This window comes from Cladophialophora immunda (assembly GCF_000835495.1).
Source record: "Cladophialophora immunda strain CBS 83496 unplaced genomic scaffold supercont1.3, whole genome shotgun sequence".
Classification (NCBI taxonomy): domain Eukaryota; kingdom Fungi; phylum Ascomycota; class Eurotiomycetes; order Chaetothyriales; family Herpotrichiellaceae; genus Cladophialophora; species Cladophialophora immunda.
In genome coordinates, this window is record NW_015622543.1 from 1063098 (window position 1) to 1086553 (window position 23456).

At 54.0% G+C, this 23456-nt stretch overlaps 6 protein-coding genes across 9 annotated transcripts; 3 read left to right on the forward strand and 3 right to left on the reverse strand.

Annotated features, from left to right (window-relative positions):
- The first annotated feature begins 787 nt into the window (after positions 1-787).
- PV07_04934 (uncharacterized protein) lies at positions 788-4000 on the forward strand. Its single transcript, XM_016391791.1, has 3 exons — positions 788-3500; positions 3558-3762; positions 3832-4000. Exons 1-2 carry the CDS (start codon positions 812-814, stop codon positions 3569-3571), a joined length of 2703 nt encoding a protein of 900 aa, XP_016249310.1. The 5' UTR covers positions 788-811; the 3' UTR covers positions 3572-3762; positions 3832-4000.
- Positions 4001-4671: 671 nt separating this feature from the next.
- Positions 4672-5539, reverse strand: PV07_04935 (uncharacterized protein; the record flags this gene model as incomplete). The annotated part of the gene is made up of 1 exon (XM_016391792.1): positions 4672-5539. The coding sequence occupies one exon, from the start codon at positions 5537-5539 to the stop codon at positions 4697-4699; it is 843 nt and encodes a 280-aa protein (XP_016249311.1). The 3' UTR covers positions 4672-4696.
- A 1636-nt stretch (positions 5540-7175) lies between these two features.
- Positions 7176-7886, reverse strand: PV07_04936 (uncharacterized protein; the record flags this gene model as incomplete). Its single annotated transcript, XM_016391793.1, has 1 exon — positions 7176-7886. The coding sequence occupies one exon, from the start codon at positions 7884-7886 to the stop codon at positions 7176-7178; it is 711 nt and encodes a 236-aa protein (XP_016249312.1).
- A 6201-nt stretch (positions 7887-14087) lies between these two features.
- Positions 14088-15776, forward strand: PV07_04937 (uncharacterized protein; the record flags this gene model as incomplete). The annotated part of the gene is made up of 3 exons (XM_016391794.1): positions 14088-14166; positions 14234-15162; positions 15222-15776. 3 exons carry the CDS (start codon positions 14088-14090, stop codon positions 15774-15776), a joined length of 1563 nt encoding a protein of 520 aa, XP_016249313.1.
- A 1774-nt stretch (positions 15777-17550) lies between these two features.
- PV07_04938 lies at positions 17551-23283 on the reverse strand. Of its 4 annotated transcripts, XM_016391795.1 has the most exons (4): positions 19131-23283; positions 19026-19072; positions 18884-18970; positions 17551-18825 (listed from the first exon to the last, which is right to left on the reverse strand). In XM_016391795.1, the coding sequence occupies exons 1-4, from the start codon at positions 19213-19215 to the stop codon at positions 17803-17805; spliced, it is 1242 nt and encodes a 413-aa protein (XP_016249314.1). In that variant the 5' UTR covers positions 19216-23283; the 3' UTR covers positions 17551-17802. The 4 variants fall into 4 exon arrangements, with proteins under 4 accessions (XP_016249314.1, XP_016249317.1, XP_016249315.1 ...); XM_016391798.1 differs by having other exon boundaries at positions 18884-19072; XM_016391796.1 differs by having other exon boundaries at positions 19026-23283.
- PV07_04939 (copper-translocating P-type ATPase) lies at positions 20168-23119 on the forward strand (the record flags this gene model as incomplete). The annotated part of the gene is made up of 1 exon (XM_016391799.1): positions 20168-23119. The coding sequence occupies one exon, from the start codon at positions 20168-20170 to the stop codon at positions 23117-23119; it is 2952 nt and encodes a 983-aa protein (XP_016249318.1).
- Positions 23284-23456: the final 173 nt, after the last annotated feature.

The window sequence follows — 23456 nt, forward strand, 5'->3', positions numbered from 1 at the left end:
ATGGACCAAGGGATCGAGAGGATTGGGGCTGTGACTTCCGAGTATGTACAGTACGGAGTAGGTCAACTCCATTTACACCCGTTAAAGCGCAGCCCTCTTCGTGATGTTAGCCTCAGCGGGGCCTTTCGGGGAATCTGCCCTGTCGGCTAAGCAACGATACTTCCCATGAAGACTGTTTCTGCCTTGCAAACGGTCTGGGAAGCCGAGAGCTGAGTTCTGTATGCTACCAACCACATCGCTGTCCCGGCCCCCCAAAGCTCGAACGGCCAAATTAGCAAGGTCCAGGGGTGTGCTTAGGATCATTCTTGCCGGCGCCCCGAGCGCTTAGGCTCATGGGGCTACGACTACTCGAACTACTTGGGGCCTAACTAACCAGGCTCTGAGAGAACGAACACCAGCCTTCCTGGCCCCAGTGCCCGTGCCCTTTAAGGGGTCGAACGGCGTGTTGATAGCTACCACAAGGTACACTTGTTCAATGAATGACAACTCACTGTCTGGATGATAAATCCTTCCGTTGCTCCACCTACCCTGGCCCGTTCGAGACCTCTTACGGCTATGTCGGCTGTTTCAACTTCAAGCTGGAGCATCGAAGATTGCCCTATTTCGCCTACACTGCGACTGTGACCTAGGCGAGGCACTAGAAAGGTGAAACCAGCCACCAACGCCACAAAGTTGCATCCTCCTGTTTCCACGCCAGCCGCTGGCGGGAATCCTCGTCTTTGCGCTGCAATGATCTATATCATGCCCTTCATTCAGCGGCATGCTGCCATTCTCTTGTCTGACGTGACTCAAACCCAGACGCCTGACTACCATGGCGATCGACATCAGCAAAAGTGCCATCCCTCTATTCCAATCCCCTGACCGACTAGAGCTCCTCGATGACATCGACAAATTTCGCCGCGTTGGCCTCAACAACGTGCCAAAGATTGTCGTATGTGGTGACACAAGTAGCGGCAAATCTTCCGTCCTGGAAGCACTCTCGGGCATTCCATTCCCGGTTGACAGCACCATGTGCACAAGATGTGCCACGGAGATTGCCCTACGACATCGTTCCTCGAGTCAGACAGTATCAGGGTGGGCATTTATCAAACCTAGATCTGGATCTTCCGACGAACATCGAGCCCGTATTATGTCATTCGAAAAGCAGATCACAGCGAGCCTCGATGAGATCCCGGACGTCTTGCGAGAAGCCCAGGAAGCGATGGGACTTGGCGAGGCCGGAGGAATCGGTCGGGATATATTACATTTGAGTCTGCAAGGTCCACAGCTGCCAAATCTCACTCTCGTGGACTTGCCCGGCCTCATCCATTCTGCCCCGAGCTCAGACGACATCGTCAACGTTCAAGGCCTTGTTGAGGGGTATCTCAGGCAGAAGGAGAGTTTGATCATGGCGATCGTCTCTGCCGAGAACCCCATTGAAAAACAAGGGATTCTGACACTATGCCGCAAGTTCGATCCCGCTGGCGAGCGGACCATAGGGGTTATCACCAAGCCAGATATCCTGCAACGCCCGGATAAAGCCAGACTAACTCCCACGATCCTAGAGCTTGCAGGGAACCAACACGCCACGTTCAAATTCAAACGCGATTGGCAAATCGTGAGGTGTCTTACTGACGGCGAACGGCAGACAGGGGCCAACCGAGATCGAATCGAGACCGAATTGTTCTTTCAGGACCCATGGTACGGCTTCAACAGAAAGAGGCTGGGGACGAAATCGTTGAGAGACGTCCTGTGTGAATACCTGGAAGAGCACATCCTGCATGAATTACCCGAGCTCATCAAGTCCTTGGAGGGCAAAATTACGTCGGTGAAGCTGTCCCTCCAGGAGCTCGGGCCTCATCGAGCAACGAAAGACGAGCAGAGGCAATATCTCATCCGGATAAGCAGACGCTACGCGCAGATCGTCCGAGACGCCCTGAATGGCGACTATTCCGACTCCTTTTTTGCCGGCCCTGACGACGGCAAAAGGCTGCGCGCAACCACCATGGCTCTTACCGACGACTTTGAACATGCGATGCGCACCCGGGGCCACGCATTTGAAGTCGTGGACGATGCGTCGACCCGTTCAACTGCGCCCGACGAGCCTCAGCGCATCACCATGGCCGAGGCTCTGGATAAGGTTGAGAGGCTCATGGAAGGCTGTCGGGGTCCGGAATTGCCCATCCTCTTCAACCCACGCTCGGTGGCGGAAGTGTTCAAGGAGCAGTCCCAGAAATGGCCTCAACTCTCGACCGAGTATACTGAAGCCGTATGCCATGCGGTCGATATCTTCTTGCGCAAGGCTGTCGACTCAATCTGCCCGGTCGCGGCACCGGTAGGGAAGTTGATCCGTCGCGAGGTCCTTCATGACGCGATTCACGAGCATAGGGAAAGGCTGAACAACAAGGTTCTGGAACTGTTCGCACCACATACCGGCTCCTTCCTATACTCGACGAAGAGTCGGCTGCGGGTGAGCTTGATAACGGTCCGAAACGAAGATGATATGTCGGAGGACGACAGCGACGCCGCGAGCGATGACAGAATTTTCAGCCTGGGTGAAGATCGACGATTGAGAGCACTTCAACTGTCAAGGGCATATTACAATGTCGCCCTTGAGACGTTCATTGTAAACGTGGTCGTGCTCGGGGTTGAATCCTGCCTGCTGTCGAAGCTCGAGGAAATGTTCTCCCCGGAGACCGTGGCGCAGATGTCAGAAGATCAGTTGCAGCTGCTGGCGGGCGAGAACCCGGAAATGATCGCGGAACGAGCCGAGCTGGTGGCACGATTGGAGACGCTCGAGATGGCGTTGCGGAACTGTCGCAGATATGCAAGCCGAGGGTTTGGGCTCGACCTGGACAGAGCACGAGGAACAACCCCCGGACCTGTCTCGGAGTCGCTACGGAGTGGTTCAAGAAATGATGGCCAGTCCGTGTCCCTGCCTCCAAAGTCTTCTAACGTCAACAAAACCACGGTCCTCGAAAGTGTAGCGCCAGCAGCATCTCCTGGGACAAGGCACCCGCAAACGACATCAATCGACCTCGCCGCCACTCCCAAACCTCTGCCATTGTCGAGTGGAAAAGTCGGATTCGGCAGCAAGACGTCGGGCATATCAGATGCTGAAGACAAGAGCTCGCTCTGCTGGAACAGCCCGGTGCCTCACTCGAAGGATTCTCACCCACCTGCGCCGAAAGTGCCATCCAACGCCGCCGCAACCGACACATCGAATTCGTCAAAGCCCCTCTTCGGAGGTCTCAGCGGCCCACCGGCGGCGCAGTCAATCAAGCCGAATTTATTCGGTAACCCCAGCGTTGGGTCAAATGTAGCCCCTTCAAGTAGTATTTTTGGGTCTTCGGGGACTTTGGGATCCGACGCAGCGAAACCTGCAAGTGCACCATTCTTTTCGGGCGCCGGGACAGATGGAGGTCTGTTTGGTGCTCCTGCAAAGCATGAAATTGTTGGATTCGGCAACGGTGGCTTTGCAGCGAAGCCGGCGAGCACTGGAACGAGCACTTTCAGCTTTGGTAAGTAATTCACACCTGCGGCAGATAATGATGTTCTCGTATTGAGTGCTCAGACAGGCTCCCGCGAGTAACATTCTACCCTCAGACAGTACGGCTTCCACCACTCGACTGTGATGTTGGTCTCATGTATGACCGGTTATACCAGCTTAAAGATGACCTTCGACATAGCGTAGACTACGGTTTTCATCAAAGTCCTGTCGTACTAGAAATTCACAGGTGTCTCGCTATATACCAGTTAGGGTTTGCATGCTTTTCGTTCGAGGTATGTTCCACTGATGAAATCCATCCTCACCGTGTCTGCTTTTTATCTCTGAACATCATATCTTGACAGGAGATCCGTCTTCAGGACTACGAAAAGATATTCAGTGATGACACTCGGAAATGTATAGGCAGAAGCTTCTCTCCCGCGAAGGTAATACTGTATACGGCCTATCTTGAAGCACTAAGAAAGGCACTCGTGTTATAGCAGACAATGAAATGGCCATATTCGACATCTGGGATCGGCTTTTGATATCAGAGAGCGGCTATATAAGCACTCGGTATTCAGCGGCGACCAAGTGCCTGTAATCAGTAATCAGATATGACCTGGCTCCGCTTCGGAAGATGATGATGGGGCGACCGTTTGGCCCCCAGCGGCACACCACGCCCCCGATAATCACCTGCACGTTGTAGCGGCACGGGGCTGGGACCGCATATCCACCTGAAGCACATGGTTCTAGCTGAGATGCCTCGTTTTTGACTGCCTTGTTCCAAACGTAGGCTCTCGGCGGCAATGTTGTGGCGCGGAACGAGCATCTCGACCGGACGCGTGGACACGTCAGTCGGCGTTCACATCGCAGCACATACTTGTAGATCAAGACCATGCAATTCGGCTTTTGTCTCAAAGACTCCTAAGAACGCGGTTCTGGTCACAGTGGCCTTAAGGCTCTCGATCCAACCATCACCCGTAGATGACACATGGGAGCCTGGCTCGGGATAGACAATCTTTTTCCGCCTCCACGGTGGTACAGCCATTGTTCACGTTGCAGCCGTACATATCGGGCCAATCCACCCGCGTGTCACCAAGCGCCGCGTCGAGAGCTTGAGACAAACGGCCTGGATCTCTATCCGCCCCCAGAATTCGAGAACGCGAGGTGACCAAAGCCTCGGAGAAGGTTCGTCAACGGTGCGCGTTCACGATAGGCGCTTTCACCTTGCTAATCATGAAACCCTCTCTCTCGGAGGAATCGCAGTAAATCTGCGAGCTCCTCGGCACTATACCAATGCCCTAGGCCATCGTAACTGTGCCATTCGACCTGAATCCCAAGCGACGAAAGTGCCTTTGCGGCATCTTCGCCATGCCGTATCGCGATTTTCGGGTCCTCAGCCCCGTGGCCTAGGAAGATTGGTGTAGATGGAATCTTGGCCGCGGTGTCCTGGTTTGGCTTCCAATCAAGCATCTCTCTGAGTTCCGTGATCGCGCGTTCTGGTGGGGACATGGGTTCTTCCTCGGCCGTCTCAAAAACCGAATCAGTCGGATCCTCGGATTCGGGCTGGTCTGTCGCCACGAGGAGGTCCTGAAAGGGGAGCCAGCCACTCATGCCGAAAGCAGCCTGTACGTCGCGTCCTGGCCACAACAGCAACGCGACCAGCGCGGCAGCGCAGCCTTGACTCAAGCCCCCCAGAGCAACGTTCGCGGGTCCGACCACGTCCATTTCACTTTGAAGGAGATTGTGGATGAATGTGGTGGTTTCTACCAGGCCTTCCACCTGCAAGTCCGCTCGCCGCGATGGCTCTTCGAGGTTCGCAATGTCAAACCACTGTGTCAGCCGCACACGTTTGGCCATGGTGGAACGGCGGAAAAGGGCAGTCGGAAATACGAATTTGGCATTGGGAAGGGCGTCTCGCAAAGTAGTGCCGTCAGGAAGTGCTGTTTCCAGCAGAGCCGTTCCGAAGTCTCGACCATTGGATCCCAAACCGTGGAGGATGATCACCGTTTGTTTATGTGGCCCTTGTGGCAGTACCACGTATGACTCGGGATGTTGTGCAGGCGGTTTCATGCTTTATGGAAGTATGGTGACGTGGGTCGCAATTCGAGACAATAAAGCAGGAGAGCACCAAGGCTGATGGTTGTTAGGAGGGAGTGCGTATCAAGAGACAAACAGTCTTTGTCGTTGTTGTATGTACGAGTACGAGTATTTGACCCGCCAAGCTCACGTCATCCACTACTCGTAGTTGGCGGCCGCCAGGTAAAAGCGGGGGGGTTGTATTGTCACGGGATGAACCGGCCCTATTCCTAACCACGTAGCCCCTTTTACGCAAGGGGACACAAGGAAAGAGCTATTACCGACCCCTTGACGACATTGCCATCGCAGGCCAACTGATAGCTAAGAAAACGAGGCAGGCTCGAAAGCGCGTGGATAAAGAAGCAATGGCCTAAGTCGAAGCGCAGGGCAGACGAAACAGGCGACGACTTAAGGCTCTGGAAGCGGGGACATGATCAGTTCCACAATGGCCGGCTTCCATCCCACTTCTCTCTCTCCCACCGGTCCCCATCGGTGGACAAGGTCCCGTTTAAGTTCAGCATCCTCTACAGACGATTTTCCTGCGGACGCAGCTCCCGAGGACTCTTTGCCATTGATGGGCAATTTCGCGATCAGCCTCGTCGCCAACCCCTGACGCCGGTCTCGACATTGAAGTCGAACGGCAGCCATGCTCGGACATCTCAGTAGGACATGCCGTACGAGATCCAGTTCAATGCACTTTGGACAAAACTGTCCCTCGGTTTGAGAGGCTCGGTCCTTGCACGGGAAGGCTCGGAAACCAATATTTCCCGTCCGTGCTGCACCGCGCGTCAGGGCCGCCAGGCGTCAACCTGATGGGGTAGATATACAGTGGGTTAAACTCAGGTGTCAATCTCGAGGGCTTCAACGGATGTCGCTTTGTGCGGCCCCAGCGATAGTCCTTAAAAACTGGCCCGGGACCGCTTGCAGCTTTTCCAGGCCCATCGACTTTCCTCCTTTGAGGACCCTTTCTGGGTCTATACTATGCTAGACACTCGTATGTCCGTGCCGCTTGAACCATACCCCGGTAGACCTGTCTGCTGGCCCGGACTGATGTACCCAAGCGTTGGAGCCTTGGAGTGTTCGGTCCGCCTCTCGCACCTTTTGGCGCCTTGTCCAAAGTTGCACGAGTACCAATCATGCATCGTCTAAACCGGAGAGACATTCCAACCGGACGAACCGGGTTCGTGCTTCCGTTGGCTCGAGGTTGCCGAAACGAGGCTACGAAAACGGGCAGTTCGCGGGGCAGGACGCACCACTGTATTCGTGACCATGCTTCCCAATCCTCGACAGCAATACTGTACGCCTCTCCTTTCATTCGGTGTTCGTCCGACACCAAGTCCTTAGTGTTCTAAATGGTAACTATCGTCCAGCTGGGAGGCACACTGGTTGGAGATGGCGCGGGCAGTGCCAACGAAGAGATCGGAGCGGAAAGGACTCGACTGGCTGTCTGTCTCATCTTGTAGGCACTGCATCTTATGAACGACTGCGAGGCATGTCGTGGACGAAAACGATTTTATCAGAGCAGAGATGTCAGCGGAATCAGGCAAGATGGCTAGGATTGAGAACAAAAAGTCTGTGGAACTGCGGCTACGAAACGCCGAGGCTTGATGCACGGATTCCAAGGTCATCTCTAACTTTCGTAGTAGTCGTCGCCCCTGTAGTCATCGTCTCCCTTGTAGTCATTCTCCCCCGTGTAGTCGTCTTCCCCCGTGTAGTCGTCTTCCCCTGTGTAGTCGTGTTCGCCCGTGTGGTCGTGGTGCCCCGTGTGGTCGTAGTCCCCCGCGTAGTCATCCTCTCCGGCGTAGTCGTCCTCGTGGTCGGCTGCATGTCCATAGACGGCAGAATGATCATAATGACCCTCCCCACTCTGATCTCCTTCTGTGTCATGAGAGTCGTGGTTGGCACCCTCGTCGTGATCGTCGTAGTCCTGATCATACTCCTCTCCGCCTTCCAAATGGCCTCCCTCGGCATGTCGATCTGTACTCGAGCCGGGATGGAGACCGTACAGGTGTAGCAGCAATTCCTGGTCTTCGATTTCTTCATCGGCGAAGAAACGATGTTCACATTCGGCGTCGTCGTCGTCCTCCTCCTCAGCGTCAGATCCGTCATCGTTGGCATGGCCGTTTTGGTCCGGTCCCGTTGGCCTATCTCCTTCGTCATGCTGACCAGCGCTCGAGCCGGGATGGTGACCGTGCAGATGCAGCAGCAATTCCTGATCTTCGATATCTTCATCGGCCACGAAATCATGTTCACAGTCGTCGTCGTTGTCAACGTCAAAATCCTCATCGTGGTGGTCGTGGTGGTCGTGGCTGTGGCCGTCTTCGGCCGGTCCTGGCGGCATACTGTCGATTGAGTTGAGATACGAATGCTCTGCGGTATAGATGTCTCGTGCTGGATTCTGGAAGTGACGCGACAGACAATCGATGCGAGCGAGATAGGAACGGTTGGCTGTCCTTGTCATCTAAGTGGTTTTAAATGGGCTGTGCGATTCTCGCTCGGGCGCCAACGCCGCGACGGAAAAAAGCAGCGCCCTGTGGCGGAAAGTGATTACACCCCTCCGCGTGCTGGTAAGCTTGCTAAGTCCGGCCTCGCCCCACCGGATATTATGGCCAAGGCTGTGCGACTCGGGCGGTAAGCTAGAAATATATCCCATTTTCGCCCATCTGTTGCCCTTTGCTATAACGAGAGTTGTTCAGATGGTCATACTTAGGCTGTAGTGTAAGGCTTGCAATGAAAAGTAATGGTTACTCGCCGTCCCGGTAAGCTGACCGCGAGCGCCTCCATTGCATAGAATCCGACTTGCTGTCCATAGGAGGCAGGATGCAAATCCAACAATAGCATGGCTCGGCCTCTGGCAGCATGGCTACCATTGATATAATAAGACTGCTAGAACATGCGAAGGGGAGAATCGTCTCATCTCATGACGAAGAGCCTCCAGCGCAAATCACCCCTCAAACAATGTCTACATCCACAGCCCAAGAAGAGCCCGTCCTCTATATCTATGCCACCATCTGCAAGCCCGTGCCTGGCCGTGCAAGAAACCACACGATGGTCCAAGTTCGAGCGTCGCAAACCCCCGACGAATCGCTGTGGATACATGTCACCGGAGGACCACAGATGAACCCGCCCAGGCCTTTCCAGTACACTCCTCAGGCCGACAAACCTTTCGCCGGTCCCAATTTCCCGACACAACTACACCTGGGAACGGTTCCCGCCACTGCGCGAACTCGAATTCTCAATGCTGCAAAGGCTGTGCCGGTCCCCCAGGCAGAGCACAATCAAGACTGCCAGGATTGGACCCTGGCGTACATCTCCTCGCTGGAAAAGAAAAGCCTAGTCGCCGCGGGAAGTTCCCAACTATTTGCAGGACACATGCAGCCAAAGCCACAGCCTCAACCAGAGCCAGCAACTCAAGCATAGTCCGCGCCTCACGCAGAGTCGACAAGCAAACGTAATTGGCAGGGCAGTCGCGAGTTACCGCGAAAAGCCGCCTGGGCCCTGGCAGAGCTACTCCTCTCGACTAAACCATGGAGATCGGAGATCGAAGAGAGGGTGTGGGGGACCGGGAAGAAGATGAGAAGAGAGTAGACGAATGGTGGAAACTGGATACCTTGATAGAAGTTAGCCATGAAGGAGTGTATCCATATCGTCTTGACAGTGAATGTATTTACGTTCCTCTGCTCCAGTTTCAACATCACCGCTCAAGTTGACAAGGTGACAAGCAAGTCATTGAGGCCCTGCCAGCCAGCTTGGAATTCATCAGCCACAACGGTGCCGGATATGACGCCTTCGACATCCAAGCTTGTACAGATCGCGGGCTCCTCGTGTCCAATTGCCTCGCGCCGCGCCGCGCCGCGCCGCCAGCTCCGCTGAATGGCCTGAGAAGAGAATCTGTACGGAGTAGTGTTTACTCAGTGGTAGTTGAGGGGCATAGTATTGTGTTACTATGAAGGACTGTCTATAAAGCCAGGGAATGGCCCACTGAAGTGCCAAGGCTCTAAAAGACCTGACCCCGCTGGGGCGGAATCCGCAGGGCAAGACTCGGGGGATGTTACCTTGGGCGGGATTGGGGCATAAGCTGAAGAGGATCGCCGATAAGCAGTTCCCTCACGTGACAGACCATGGCAGCGCCTTAGTCGGGGTCTGGAGTTTGGAGGTTTCGAATATGTAACACCAACAACCGGGAACACAGGGGGCCAAGTTGTGGGAACCTATGCGCACTCAGGGCTTCGCTCAGGCTGCTCAGGGCACGCTTCAGGCCGCACTCAGGATGGCACAGCCACAGCTCCGACTGGCTTGGTGACGGCATAGGTCAAATGGCGGGATACTCGGTTCTGGAAACGGAAATGGACTTTGAAGAGGTCACGATTCGCCGCCGAGCATATTGGTATTTAGCCTAGTATCCCCTAACGCTGCGTCTGTGTGATGAAAACTTCCAACTTCCTGCTTGGCGATGGCGAAGAATATGTCGTTCGGCGCGCGTCTGCTTTCGGACCGTCTCCCTTGCGCAGAATAGACAATTCCGATATCCTCATCCCCAAATATCTTTTTGCTAAACACGAGCTGTTAAAGAATTCCTCTTATAAACGTGGGACTCTGGGGACGAATGGTAGTCCCAGAGAAGGTTACAAATCAGGGTCGGCAGCTGAGGCACCTAGCAGCCCCGGAGGTAAATCGATGTTCCCAGAGCCTCATCGCGATCGATGTATATAGGACTCGCTGTATGGTTGTCGAGAAACTCGTCGTCCCGCCTGGGTGGCGTATAGTAATCAACTTTTGAGGAAGAAGTTTGAGCTCCAGATCTCTTGATTCTCGACTCCACATGGCGCGCGGTGTGTGGATCTACTGCGAAAGACTGGCGGCACCTGCGGAGCTTAAGGGCTTCCGATGCAATGACGACAGAGCGTGGTAAAGCAACGTCTACTCCCTGTGCATTACAAACGCTAGACTGATTGCCTTCCCGCCTCCAAGACCTTTCCCTCACAGCGCCTTGGATCTCATTTGCACGTCCTCATCAATGCGACAAGAATGAGGAGCGACAGCGGTTGTTGGACTTGCCGCCTCCGGCGCAAGAAATGCGGAGAGGAGCATCCAGTTTGCGATGCCTGTGCTGCACTCAACATCACATGCCACTACAGCCAGGATAAGCCGGAATGGATGGACGGCCGTGCGAGGCAACAGAAGGTCGCCCAGCGGCTCAAGCGCCAGATCAAAGAACAGGGCCATCGCCGTCATGGGCAGCACACGCGCCAGAATCCCGTGGGCCGCCTTTCAGCGTCTCCATCGCAGCTGGACACAACGGCAGTGTTTTGTCAGGATTCCACCGCTTATCTGGCGACGCCAACATCTGACATTCCAGCCATCGAAGGCATTTCATACGCGGACAGTGACAACGCCACGGCTCAGACCGCCGATGCGCCGCCTATATGTACCTGGGGCAATATGAATGGCATGCGTGATGCCACAGACGAACGCGAGAGCGGACCCTCCGGATGGCCTGACGCTTGTCTGTTCATGTTCTACCTCGAAAACCTCCTTCCATTCCTGTTCCCTTTCTACCGGCCCTCCCTTGCCGAAGGCGGGCGATCATGGATCTTGGACATCATGATGACCAGCCCCGTCGTGCGGCAGACCGCGCTGTGCCAGAGCTCCTATTTCTTCTCTCTGGCGCTAGGCACGACAAATTGCCACGTGGCTTGGGAGAAGCTGCTCAAGCAGACGAGAGACGCCTTCGGGACATTGAGACAGTCACTACAGGCGCTGGATGAGCGGAGAGGCCACGAGAACTATCTATGTGAGGTCGTAAGGATTTTAGCGGGTGTCATACAGTTGCAGCGATTCGAGATCTCCGTGTCGAGTTTTGAGAACTACCAGGCCCACCGCAGTGCAGCCGTCGCCCTATTTCGGCGGGTCATGGACAGCACCGGCGCAGAATGGTCATGGTCAAGCTTTGACGCCGTCATGAGTCGGCTCGGGACATCCTCCTGGACGCTGCCTTCGCAATGCATTCAGGTCCCCAGTGCTGAGCAAGCGGCCTTTCGCTTCTCGTCCGCGCTTGTGCTATTGGACGACATAGTCGCCAGCACGGCGCTCCAGGAGAAACCTGTTCTGTACAAATATCACCACAGCCTTCTAAGCGGCACCGACCAGTCCGGCCCCCCAATTGACCTCGAGGCTATTTGCGGGTGTCAAAACTGGGTCTTGCTTCAGATCAGCGAGATTGCGGCGCTCGATGCTTGGAAACAAGAATGCAAGAGAGCCGGCGACCTTGACGTTATGGAGCTTGTCCGCCGCGCCGCGCCTATCAAGAATACCTTGGTGGCCCAGCTTTCACGGGTCGAAGCCAATCCAGCCATCGCTTCCAAAAGCGCGAGCAGCATACTGGATGGTCTGTTTACGCCATATTACCATGGAGAGCATCCAGAACAGGTCTTTGGTCACACTGCGCTGGTCACCCGCGTTTGGGCTCACGCCGCGCTTCTCTACCTGTTCGTCGTGGTTTCCGGGTGGCAGCCCACCAGCGGCGACGTGCGCCATCACGTGTCTCGAATCGTCGACCTGCTGACGCGCCAAATGTCTCCTCCGGCATTGTTACGCACCATGGCATGGCCATTCTGCGTGGCAGGGTGCCTTGCGGAACCAGCACAGGAGGCCTGTCTGCGCGGGATTGTGGAGACCCTGCAGCCTCCCAGCGTCTTCGGAACTGTGCACAAGGCGCTTGAGATTATGGAGAATGTGTGGCACAATCGGGAGACAGAAGATGTCGCAACGCGAGATCTGGCCGCTTGCTTTAGAAGCCAGGGCGACTTGGTGCTACTTGTCTAGAATGACAGCTTCGTAAGTGCTCTTCAAGGACTTCAGGACCGGGTTAGGTTTCTGATGTACCTGTGGCCTGGAATTAACCAGAATTTTACTTGTTATTATGATCTCTGTGCCTGCTGTCTTACATTCTGAGATACTCAAGTATGAGGTTCTCAGGAGAGAAGGAAGAAGTACGATAGATTGATCAATCCTGGCCACGACTTCATGTTTGACGTCCCAACCCCTGGGAACTTGTGCACGAGCTCAAAGCTTGAATCCGACATAACCCTTGTCCTTCACGAATGTGGCATGCCACGGCACACTGCCCTCGTGGGCCGCCAGCTGCGCGTAGAAGTCTGCATGTGCGTCGCCGTCGATAGCGCCTCCTTTCAGGGCGCCATCATCGTAGCGCTCATCAGCGTAGAAGAACCTATGGGACTCATGCATGTCAGAAATCGAGGGACCGAGCAGCGTCATTTCTCGACGATCGCACTCACCGGAACCCCTGCGTCGAATATAGCTGATCGGCAAGTCCGACCCAGTACGCTGAAGCAGACTTGCCCATACCCAAAGTCATCATCGCCGGGGAAGGCACGACAGACACGTTTAGGATGTTGCCCGTGTATATGAACGTCTTCTTGGCCTCCTTAGGCAGCGTCGCCCACCCGGTGACGGCCTGCTGTGCGGCGACGTAGGGGCTGGTGGTGTTGACGTTCAGGTCCGACAAGACGGCCTCGGCCGGAGTCGAGAAGATGGAGTCCTTGACGGGAGGAGGCGTGCGGACGGCCGCATTGTAGACAACCACCTCCGGAGCAGCGTGGAACTCGTTCTTGACCGTGGTGAAGAGCGCCGGGATCGAGTCGGGCTTGGTGAAGTCCGCCTTGAGGGAGAGAAACCCCTCGGTAGTCCTGGTGTTGCTGCCGCTCCGAGACGCGACCGCGACCTTGTATCCGTTGTTGGCGAATTTCCTGGCGACTGCGGCCCCGATCCCAGGGCCGTACCCGAGGATGAGAGCGACGGAGGTAGATCCCATATTGTGCGATGTCTCTAGCGTGAGAAAAGAATAAATCTGGCAAGACACTGATTGCAAAGCCGAATGTTAGAGAGAAGACTGCCACCCACCCGGTGCGTAAGGAGTTATATGCTTTATATTCCATGGCAAGGCTTAGGTCAAGTCCTGTCCATCAGCAACTCTTCCGAGTTCTGGAGTCACAACCCACAAACAATATGGATTTCTCAGCATGACGTCGCATAATGCGTATCTTGAACTACAAATCTAAAGTCAAATTGGAAGAACAATTCGAATGGATATGAAGGAAGGGAAACGAAGCTAGTTTCCATGCCCGAAGCCCAGGATCCACATGCCGCGCGATATACAGTGGATACAGATGCAAGCCCCGCGCTATGTGGAGTCGATCCAAGCACTACATCAATCAATATTTACTTTACGGGGGAAGTTCAACTTGGATACGGAACTATGGGTAATATGAAAACGACCGACCGCAGCTGGATTGCATTTAGCATGTGGGTTTCGTAATCTCTTAGCACCGCAGGATGCCGTAGTCCCCATCTGATAGCAGCTTCTACCTTCACTTCGCTTCTAGCGGTGTGGCCGCAATATGGAGTGTGAGAGTATAAGAGGTGGCGAAGCCCCAAGTTATTGAAAGCGACCTTTGGCTTGTCAATCGTGTAGCATCTCACCTGCCATCAAAAACTCAGGTCTACGCGCAAATCACATACCATGGCTTCATCGCGCGAGGCAAATCAGCCCAGACATCTACGGATAGAGACGCCAGCTCAGACAGAAGCATCGTGTGAAGGTAAGAAGCTCTGAGGAATACCTTGACCGGAAGTGTCTTTGGCTGACATGCACACCGACTCTCGCAGATGCTGAGCTTAACGGGACCTCTGAAAAAGACGTCCCAACTTACCCTGCCGATATGCTCTCAATCCCGCGCCAGATACTCTTCGTCGGGACCTTGTGTACGGCCATGTTCACCAACCAGGTTGGAATGGGAAATACCCTCACCACCGTCGGCGTCATTGGAAACTCGTTCGGTATCACCAACCAGGGCCAACTGTCCTGGCTGATCGCAGGCTACAGCCTCACCGTCGGCACATTCATCCTCATTGGCGGCCGGCTGGGAGATGAGTTCGGCAACAAGAAGCTGTTTGTGATCGGTATGAGCTGGTACGCGCTATGGTCCCTCGTCGCAGGCCTTTCCGTCCTCTCGTCTCACGTCTTGTTCGTATTCGCACGTGTCTTCCAAGGAATGGGTCCTGCGTTGACTCTGCCCAACGCGCTTGCCATCTTGGGTCAATCATACTCGGCGGGACCGCGCAAGAACATGGCTTTCGCGTGGTTTGGCGGGTCAGCGCCTTTCGGAGCCATCGCAGGGTTTCTCTTCGGAGGCCTCTTCGCGCTTGCCTGGTGGCCGTGGATCTATTGGAGCCAGGCTATCGCTCTTGCCGCTGTTGCCGTTTTTGCAGCTTGGACAATTCCTGCCCTGCCTGCCCTGCCAGAGCAGAAGCGAGGACTTGTCGGGAAACTAGACGCCCTAGATATCCCTGGAATGGTCACCGGTGTCACGGCTCTGGTCTTGTTCAACTTCGCGTGGAACCAGGCTGTGGTTGTAGGCTGGCAGGAGCCTTACGTCGGTGTGTGTCTGATTCTTGGTCTTCTCTTCGGAGCGTGCTTCTTCTGGATCGAGATATACCACGCCAAGTCCCCGATCCTGCCCCTCGCGGTTTTCAATTCGGACATTGCGTTTGTTTTTGCATGTACGGCAACGGGCTGGGCTTGCTTTGGCATATGGGTCAGTTCATCGTTTCCGATCTCGATCAAGAAGAAACTCAAATATTGATCCGTTCACAGGTCTTCTACGTCGGACAAGTCGCCCTGAACATTGGTGGTAACACGCCTCTTCAGATGGCTGCTTGGTTCATACCTGTCATACCATCGGGATTGGTGTCAGCCCTCGCGGTGGGCAAGTTGCTCGGCAAGGTGCCTGCTTCGTGGATCATGGTTACCGGACAGGTCGCATATGTCGCCGGATCCATCCTTGCGGCAGCCCGACCCGTCCATTCGGTCTACTGGACCTACTACTTCTTCAGTGTCCTCATCATCACCGTGGGCATGGACACTTTGTTCCCCTCAGCAACAATCATCTTTTCCAATGCCGTTCCTCAAAGGTACCAGGGCATGGGCGCGAGCATAGTCATGACCGTGGTCAACTATAGCATATCTCTTGGTCTCGGCTTCGCTGGCACCATTGAAACCAATATCAACCATGGCGGATTGACCAAGTCCGATATTCTTCTCGGCTACCGTGGTGCCCTGTGGTTTGCGGTTGGACTGGCGGGTCTTGGCTTGGTGTTGAGTCTTTTGTTTGTCGCGAATGAGCTCCACAGAAGGAGATCTAAAGTATGAGCTGTGAGAAGTTTCTGGGAGAATAGAGATGCAGATATATATGGTTGGTGCCTTCGGGGCTGGAGGAGAGAACCGAACATGAAGTATACATTCATTGAGATAGAGGACTAGAAAAACTTAGCTTGTTTGATATCATTTACATATCGTCAATGGCGTCAGGTTTACTTTGCTCACGATAATCAGTTCAAGATCTTTCTTTTCACACCTCGAACAGCTCATTGGCGCCTTAAGAGCATCTTCGAAAGCGAGAAATTGTCAAAAGCCGAGAAAGTCCCTCACACTATGGTTCTCGTCTTTAAAAAACAAATCATTCTTAATATTAGCTCCTATGGAACGAAGCCGCCAGTTAAGGATCTTTCGACCTCCATAGGACGGAGAAAAGGAGTCCGCTTCCCCTTTCCAGACTAGGGTATCGAGGTGACCTGGCCGGCTCGGGAGTCGGAGGGCTGGGTGTCATGGTATTATTTTACCGCCTACTTGATCCAGTCGAGCTGAGAAGCCTTCTTGTCACCTTTGAACCCCTTTGAGGTGATCGCCACATCGATCCTGATTGCTGTTATCGCCATTCTGCTCTGATAGCTACCACTCGTGGACCCTGCCAGCCGACTTATTTGCCTCTCCTGCCAACCTTTGCACTCAGATAGAACTAATCTCCCTTCGACACCTCCGATGGATAACCTGTTCAAAGTGGCAGGGCAGCTGGTGGGAGGGAAACAAGCCCAGAGTCAGGGCCAGGGCCAGGGTCAGGCTTCAGGTAGCTCTGCCATTATGCACAAAATCACGGATGCAGTCACCGGTCAAAGGCACGAGGGCGAGGGACAGAATCCACGACCTTACGGTACGTCCACTAACTCAGAAAAAAAAAACCTCCCTACTGCATTATGCGATGACCATGTTAACATGTGCATGAATACCACAGGCGGCTTCCCCGGCGCGATGGGTGGTGCTCCTAGTGCAGGGCCTCACCAAGGAATGCCGTACTACTCGCCAAATCCCACGGATCCGTACTACTCCTACGACGAGGCAAGCGGCAGGCACGGAGAAATGGGCAGCAACAACCCCCATGGAGACTATCGCGAGGGACGTCTTGCCGGAGACGAACACGCAGGACCCCCTTTCTCCTCTTCCCATGGCCCTGGTTTCCAAAGCGGAAACCAATATCCCTACTCGGGCGGATACAACGAGCACGGAAACGACTTTGGTGTGCGCCCTCCTCCACCACACCAGCAGAGCCATACACCTTACTACGGCGGACAAGAAGGTCACAGCGGTGGTATTGGTGGTGGCCAACCGGGCGCATACCACGGAAGGGAGGGTTTCGACCGCCGGGAGCACAACTACGGCGCAAGAGCTGACGGGCACGGCTACGAGCAACGCGGCTACAACGAACAATACGAGCACGGTCAGCACGGAAACAGACCAGCTGGATACGGCCAGCAGGACCATGATTCCCGCGATGGCCACAACCAGCATGGCTACGAGCAGGGCCGATACAGAGAACAAGGATATGAGCGACACTGATCTCATTTGGACACGTGTGGCAGTGTATGCGTTATGCATGTCTGCTCTTAGATAGATGCCCACTTTCCTTCCATGCCAATTTCTAGGTAGAGTACTACTAGTCATTCGCTTCTATAAATCCAATACTCTATCAATTTATTTTTGAGGAGATTTCTTTTGTAGCGTTTGGTGAAACGTCTCTGTGGTTTTACGCGGTGTTCTTCCGAGGTCTGCTGCTCTCTTGTTGGGATTTTTTCGAATGGGGGCAGCGATGCCGCCATTGTACGTCCTTCAGCTCGGGATAAGTGTATTAGGATGTGCTGATGATAGTCTAGGAAGTGCGAAAGGTTTATGAAAAGACAAAGCTACAATGCGGCCACGGCCCGAGAGAAGCAATGTAACTATCTGACATCGAAAGGAGCTACGGAAGAAAGTATTTGGCAATAGAGCTTCAAAATGTTTTGATCCACCATTGATCGGACGGTGTATCCCAAAGGCGACATCAATTATCGTGCGACGTCTAGATTCAGGCAGGCCCTGCATGGCTTGTGTCTTGTGATGCAGATGTCCTCTCAACTCTTGATGCGAAGAACTCTGGTTGAATGGTAGCAGTAGAAATACCATAAGCAGAAAGACAATCTCGAATGGCCCCGGCCAACTGAAGATACTGCTCGTGGTTGTCCTTGATGACATTGTAGTCAACTTCGATGTGGACGGTAGCGATCACGTTGGAGTCACTCAATTGGGAGACGTGCAAATCGTGACAATCCGCAACGCCAGGGAGTGCGATGACGTCCTGTTTGATCTCATCGACGTTGATACCCTCAGGAACAGCTTCCAAGAGGATGCGGGAGGCCGCAACCACCAGTGGGACCGCCGAATGTAGAATGACAACCGTGATGAGAACAGAGACAGCGGGGTCGGCGTAAAAGCGCCAGGTGAAGTCGGTCAGCCAGATGAACAGGGCTGAGGCGATAACACCAATATTGCCCACAGCATCCCCTAGAACGTGCAAGAGCACTCCTGTCATGTTCAAGTCATGATGTTTGTCATTTGTTTTGCTGCCGTCATTTTGCTTATGTATATGGTGCCTGTGTAGATCCACAGACTCTGCTTGGCCTTCAGATGCAGAGACGATCGGGGGAGGCGCAAGGAGTGGTTGGGTCTCGCTTTCATGCTTGCTATTGGCAGGGATCCGGTGTAATTGACCAGCCGCGATGATATCGGAACGCAAAGTCGTGGGATGCACCGAGATCTGTGACAGGGTCGCAACCCGTCGACACTCACGATAGTGTGGTGATGGCGTTTGTATATTTGTTCGTTCCTGATCTGGCAAACCCTCCGGCTCAGGTTCCTCGCGCCACTGTAAGAGGACCATGCCGAGAACATTCGAAGCGAGGCCATTGCAGCCGACCACGAGAATCAATATCGGGCTGGAGACTTCTTGAGGTTCGGCGAAGCGTTGGATTGCCTCGAGGAGAATCGACATGCAGAGAGCAACGAGGAATACTCCATTGACCAGCGCACCGAGTGTCTCAGCGCGCTGCCACTACAAGAATGGTGTCTTAGTTTTGTCACACTCTCCAAGACTCAGGGGAAGAACATACGCCATATGTGTAGATGCGAGATGGTTCGTGTGTTGTTGCGACTTGGATAGCCCAGAGGCCGACTAGCAACGACAGAATGTCATTGAACTGGTAGGGCTGGTCAGAAGGAGATTCATAAGGTAGTTAGGTCGGAAATGGGTACCATGTGGAAGGCATCAGCAACGAGGGCAAGGGAATGGACGCTGAGGCCTGTAAAAGGATAGTCAGCTAGTCGGGCAACTAGAATAATCCAAAGCTCTGAGCTTACCCACGATCAATTCCACCAAAAAGAAGAGTATATCAATGGCGAGGAGTAAAATGAGCTTGGTTGACTTGGACAGGCGCAGAGCCATCCTGAATACCGCGGAAAAAGGTTGTGCTGACGATAGGCGACAGACAGAAGCTAGAATTCGCAAGAGAAAACGCAGCAGCTGCTCAAGAGAACCTCGAAATTCTCTCCAAGGCGAGGATTAAGGGGTCGTGCAGGGTGAAAGAAAGAAACAATAACGAGTCGCAGCTCGTTTGTAAGCCGCAGGCTAGTAGGTCTAAGGGCTTGTAAAACTTGCCGGTGATTGTCCGTGCTTGCCCAGCAATGAACAGAATCAAATAACGGCTTTCATTTACTGCCTGGGCTGCAGAGATTTCCCCTGATCAGTCACGTCTTTTCGGCGAAAAGAGGTGTCGCTCGGGGGTTGAGACCATCACTTGCTTCCATCCCCGTCCATGATTGTAACCATCGACGCCGTCATTCAGTGGACCTCCAGTTGGTAGGCTGTGCAACACTTGATCTCGTCGACTGAACGCCGTTTGGCCAGCACAGTGCGGTGCCAAGTGGCTGCGGTTGAAATTTCCCAGTCGGGTCTAGATCCGTAGACCAAGTCAGATTCTCCAAGCCAACTCACCGTTCCCGAGAGCCGGTAGAAGGCTTCCATTCCGAAACATCACCTCATCGAGAGCCATCAACACCCACGCTGGAATATCCCTTGTCCATTTCCAAACCCAAGAAGGAGAACCTGACAGCCCTGCCAAAGGATCAAGATGACCTCTTCCGGCGCCGATAAGCCCACCAACGGCCTCGTTAATTGCTGCGGAAGCCCGGTGGCGACGCTTTCGACGTTGGCTCACCGCGTCTGTTGTGATTCAACCAGCTCGGCAGTGGAAGCATCGGAAGTCGACGTAGGCACCATCAGTCGGTGCGGTGAGGACGATAGATGCAATGGTAAGGCCCAGTATCCTTCCCCGGGGTTGTGCTGATTCAGATTCGAAGAAAATTGCATCAAGACTGTCGCAGCCATTGAGTGCTCCATGGCGTGCGTCAATCAGCGAGAGTGTTCGAGCGCAACAAACAGCCACGAAACCGACGAAGAGGCCGTCCACCACGATGGCTGCGACAATGGAAATCATGCCCATCACGGTCATGCCGAAGGACACGCGACGAGCGAGCATATCCGAAGCGCAGCTCACGAGCATGCTCACGGTGAAGATGGCACCCACCTTGACGAGCCTTGCAACGTCCATCTTAAAGCAGCAATGGAGAAGTATGCCACATACCTTGAGTCAGCTCAGTGCATCTGTCGAAGCATTCTTTCCTCTGCCAGGCGTATTGAGTCCTGCCGCCCACAGCCTCCATCCATCGGCGTCTCTGCATTCAGCACTTCCCACAGTCATCACCTCAATATGAAAGAGCACGGATCTGTCTTGTCTCGCCGCCGTCTCAAGAAGGCGCCACAGAATTCATCGTCAACACAACCTGAGATAAAATGCTGTGGCAGCCATGAGAGCCTTGATCAAGTTCAATTCGAGGATGAGGCCGTTCTCAAGTCTTCGGTGGACATCGAGAAAGCAGCAGGGATCTCACACATTCTCCTGAATGTTACTGGGATGGACTGCTCTGGCTGCGCGAACAACTTGACCCGAGCACTCCAAACTGCGCATGGTACCAAGGACGTTAAGGTCACTTTCATCAGTGGAGTTGCCGAATTCCGCCTCGACACCGAAGTCAACACCCTCGATAACGTGATCCGCAGTGCCCAGAGGGCCACTGGCTATAAGTTGACCCCATTCTCTTCCGACACCCAGTGTATCGATGTCGTTATGAGTGTGGCAGAAGCAAACAGGTTTCAAGACAACCTACCTCATGGTGTCGAATGCTGCGAGAAGCTTTCCAAGACAACATATGAAATCAGCTATGACCCATGCATGATTGGTGCCAGAGACTTGCTCGCTGGTATTGACGGTCAACTCGGTCCTCCCCGCGGCGACTCATACCTTGATGAAGGGAAGCGCAGGCTCATTCGAGTCTCTGCTTTGACAACCGCAGCCTTTATACTGACAACCCCAGTTGTTGTACTCGAATGGGGCCGCCCCTCAGGTGTTTCCGAGCATACCACTCTGATTGTTGCCGTAGTCCTTGCCACAATGGTTCAAGCAATTGCAGTTTCCGAGTTCTACATTCCTGCCATGTCGTCCTTGGTATACAACAAAGTTGTAGAGATGGACATGCTTGTGGTCATCAGCATTACAGCCGCATATGTGTATTCGATTATTGCCACTGGCCTCTTCTTTGCGGGCATCGACCTGGAGACCAAACCGTTCTTCGAGACGAGTACGCTGCTGGTCACGCTGATCCTCCTTGGTCGGCTTCTTGCGGCTTGGGCTCGTAAACGAGCGGTGCAGGCTGTGTCGTTGAGATCTCTACAAACATCGACAGCTCTGCTCATCGATCCAACAACAGAACAAATCAGAGAGATCGATGCTCGATTGCTTCAATACGGAGACAGAATCTCAATACTGCCCCATTCAAGGATCGTCACCGACGCTGATGTACTTGGAGGAGCGAGTGAGGTGGATGAGGCAATGCTCACAGGCGAGAGTATCCCCGTTTTCAAGACCGCTGGACATTCTGTTGTGTCAGGAACTATCAACGGCAGCGGAAGACTGATAGCACGGGTGTCTCGCCTGCCAGGGAGGAATACCATTACTGATATTGCCAACCTGGTTGAACAAGCACAAAGTTTCAAACCTCGCGTCCAAGACTTGGCAGATAAGGTAGCGGGATATTTTGTCCCTGTTGTATGCACGGTCGCCGTTATTGTCTTCACCGTCTGGGTCTTGGTTGTGCTGAAGATTCGAAAACAACCTGCTGGTGACGCTATTGGAACTGCTATAGGTTATGCCATTGCGGTCCTGGCTATCACTTGTCCTTGTGCGCTTGGGTTGGCGGTTCCGATGGTCCTTGTCGTCGCTGGAGGGGTGGCTGCGCGTGGAGGTGTCATCATCAAGACTGCGGATGTCATCCAACGTGGCTTCAAGGTCACCGACGTGGTCTTTGATAAGACTGGAACATTGACTGAGCCAAGCCTTGAAGTCGTGAAAGAGCAACTCTTCCCCACTGACAGAACTGGCCGAAACACCCTGCTCTCCTTGATTTTGAAAATGGTGAAGAGCAACAAACATCCAGTGTCTGAAGCCGTGGCAAAAACACTTGATGCACGGGGCCTCGGCCAGACAGAGATGGAGGGAGTCTCGTCCATTCCTGGCTGTGGGATTGAAGCGAAGTGGCAAGGATTGACAATCCGTGCCGGGAATGCAAAGTGGCTCAATATCAGCGAGAGGCCTGAGGTCGTCGACTTTGCGGCACAAGGTTTGACAGTTCTCTGCGTCACGGTCGATGGCTGCTTGGCTGCAATATTCGGGCTGAAGTCTCGGCTTCGTGAAGGAGCGACCGGTATCATTCAAGAGCTTCACCGACGGCGCATCGATGTTCATATCGTAAGTGGCGATGGGCGCCGTGTCGTGGAAGGTGTAGCAGCAGACCTTGGGATTCCTCTGGACAACATCGCTGCAGAGCGAACCCCGGCGCAGAAGCAAGACTATGTACGCCAACTCATGGATGCCGGGAAGGTCACACTTTTCTGCGGAGACGGGACAAATGACGCTGTCGCGGTGGCTCAAGCCAATGTCGGGGTCCAGATCGAGTCCTCCTCGGATGTCACGCGTGCCACGGCGGACGTTGTCCTCCTTCGCAATCTCGACGGCGTGGTCAATTTATTGGATGTGTCCAAGGCCGCATTCCGACGCATCACCTTCAACTTCGTCTGGTCGGCCGTCTATAATATGCTTGCCATCTTGCTCGCAGGAGGAGCTTTTGTCAAAGTCCGCATTCCTCCAGCCTATGCAGGTCTCGGTGAGATGGTCAGCGTGTTACCGGTCATCGTTGCGGCGTTGACCCAGCCAAAGGTGAAGGCGAGGAATTGAGTTACGGATGAGGTGGATGGTTCTAGGAGCTCGCTCCTTTGAATGAGAAGTCTCGTGGTGGTTGCTGCTTCCAACTATAGTCGATCATTCCACCTAGAAGGGCCATGCCCACTGGCGCTCGTTTCAATAGCATTCAAGATTGAAGGACTTGAGAGTAAAAGTGAATATCGGATGGGCCGCTTGCAAATAGCTGGCTGACAGAAGGCCTGGTACTTCCTCCGACAAGTGCCAAGACCAAAATGAGGACCTTAAAAAGTGAAAGCGCCGGTTGCAGATGGTACTGTGGACTAACTGTATCTTGACTAGCGTAGGATTTATGATTGGATAGCGCAGCCAC

Coding starts and splice junctions, on each gene's coding strand:
- PV07_04934 (XM_016391791.1), top strand. CDS start 812: ATGGCGATCGACATCAGCAAAAGTGCCATCCCTCTATTCCAATCCCCT.
- PV07_04938 (XM_016391795.1), bottom strand. CDS start 19,215: ATGGCTCTGCGCCTGTCCAAGTCAACCAAGCTCATTTTACTCCTCGCC. Junction 19,073..19,130: donor TTTGGTGGAATTGATCGTGG/GTAAGCTCAGAG, acceptor ATCCTTTTACAG/GCCTCAGCGTCCATTCCCTT. Junction 18,826..18,883: donor CTCGCATCTACACATATGGC/GTATGTTCTTCC, acceptor CCATTCTTGTAG/TGGCAGCGCGCTGAGACACT.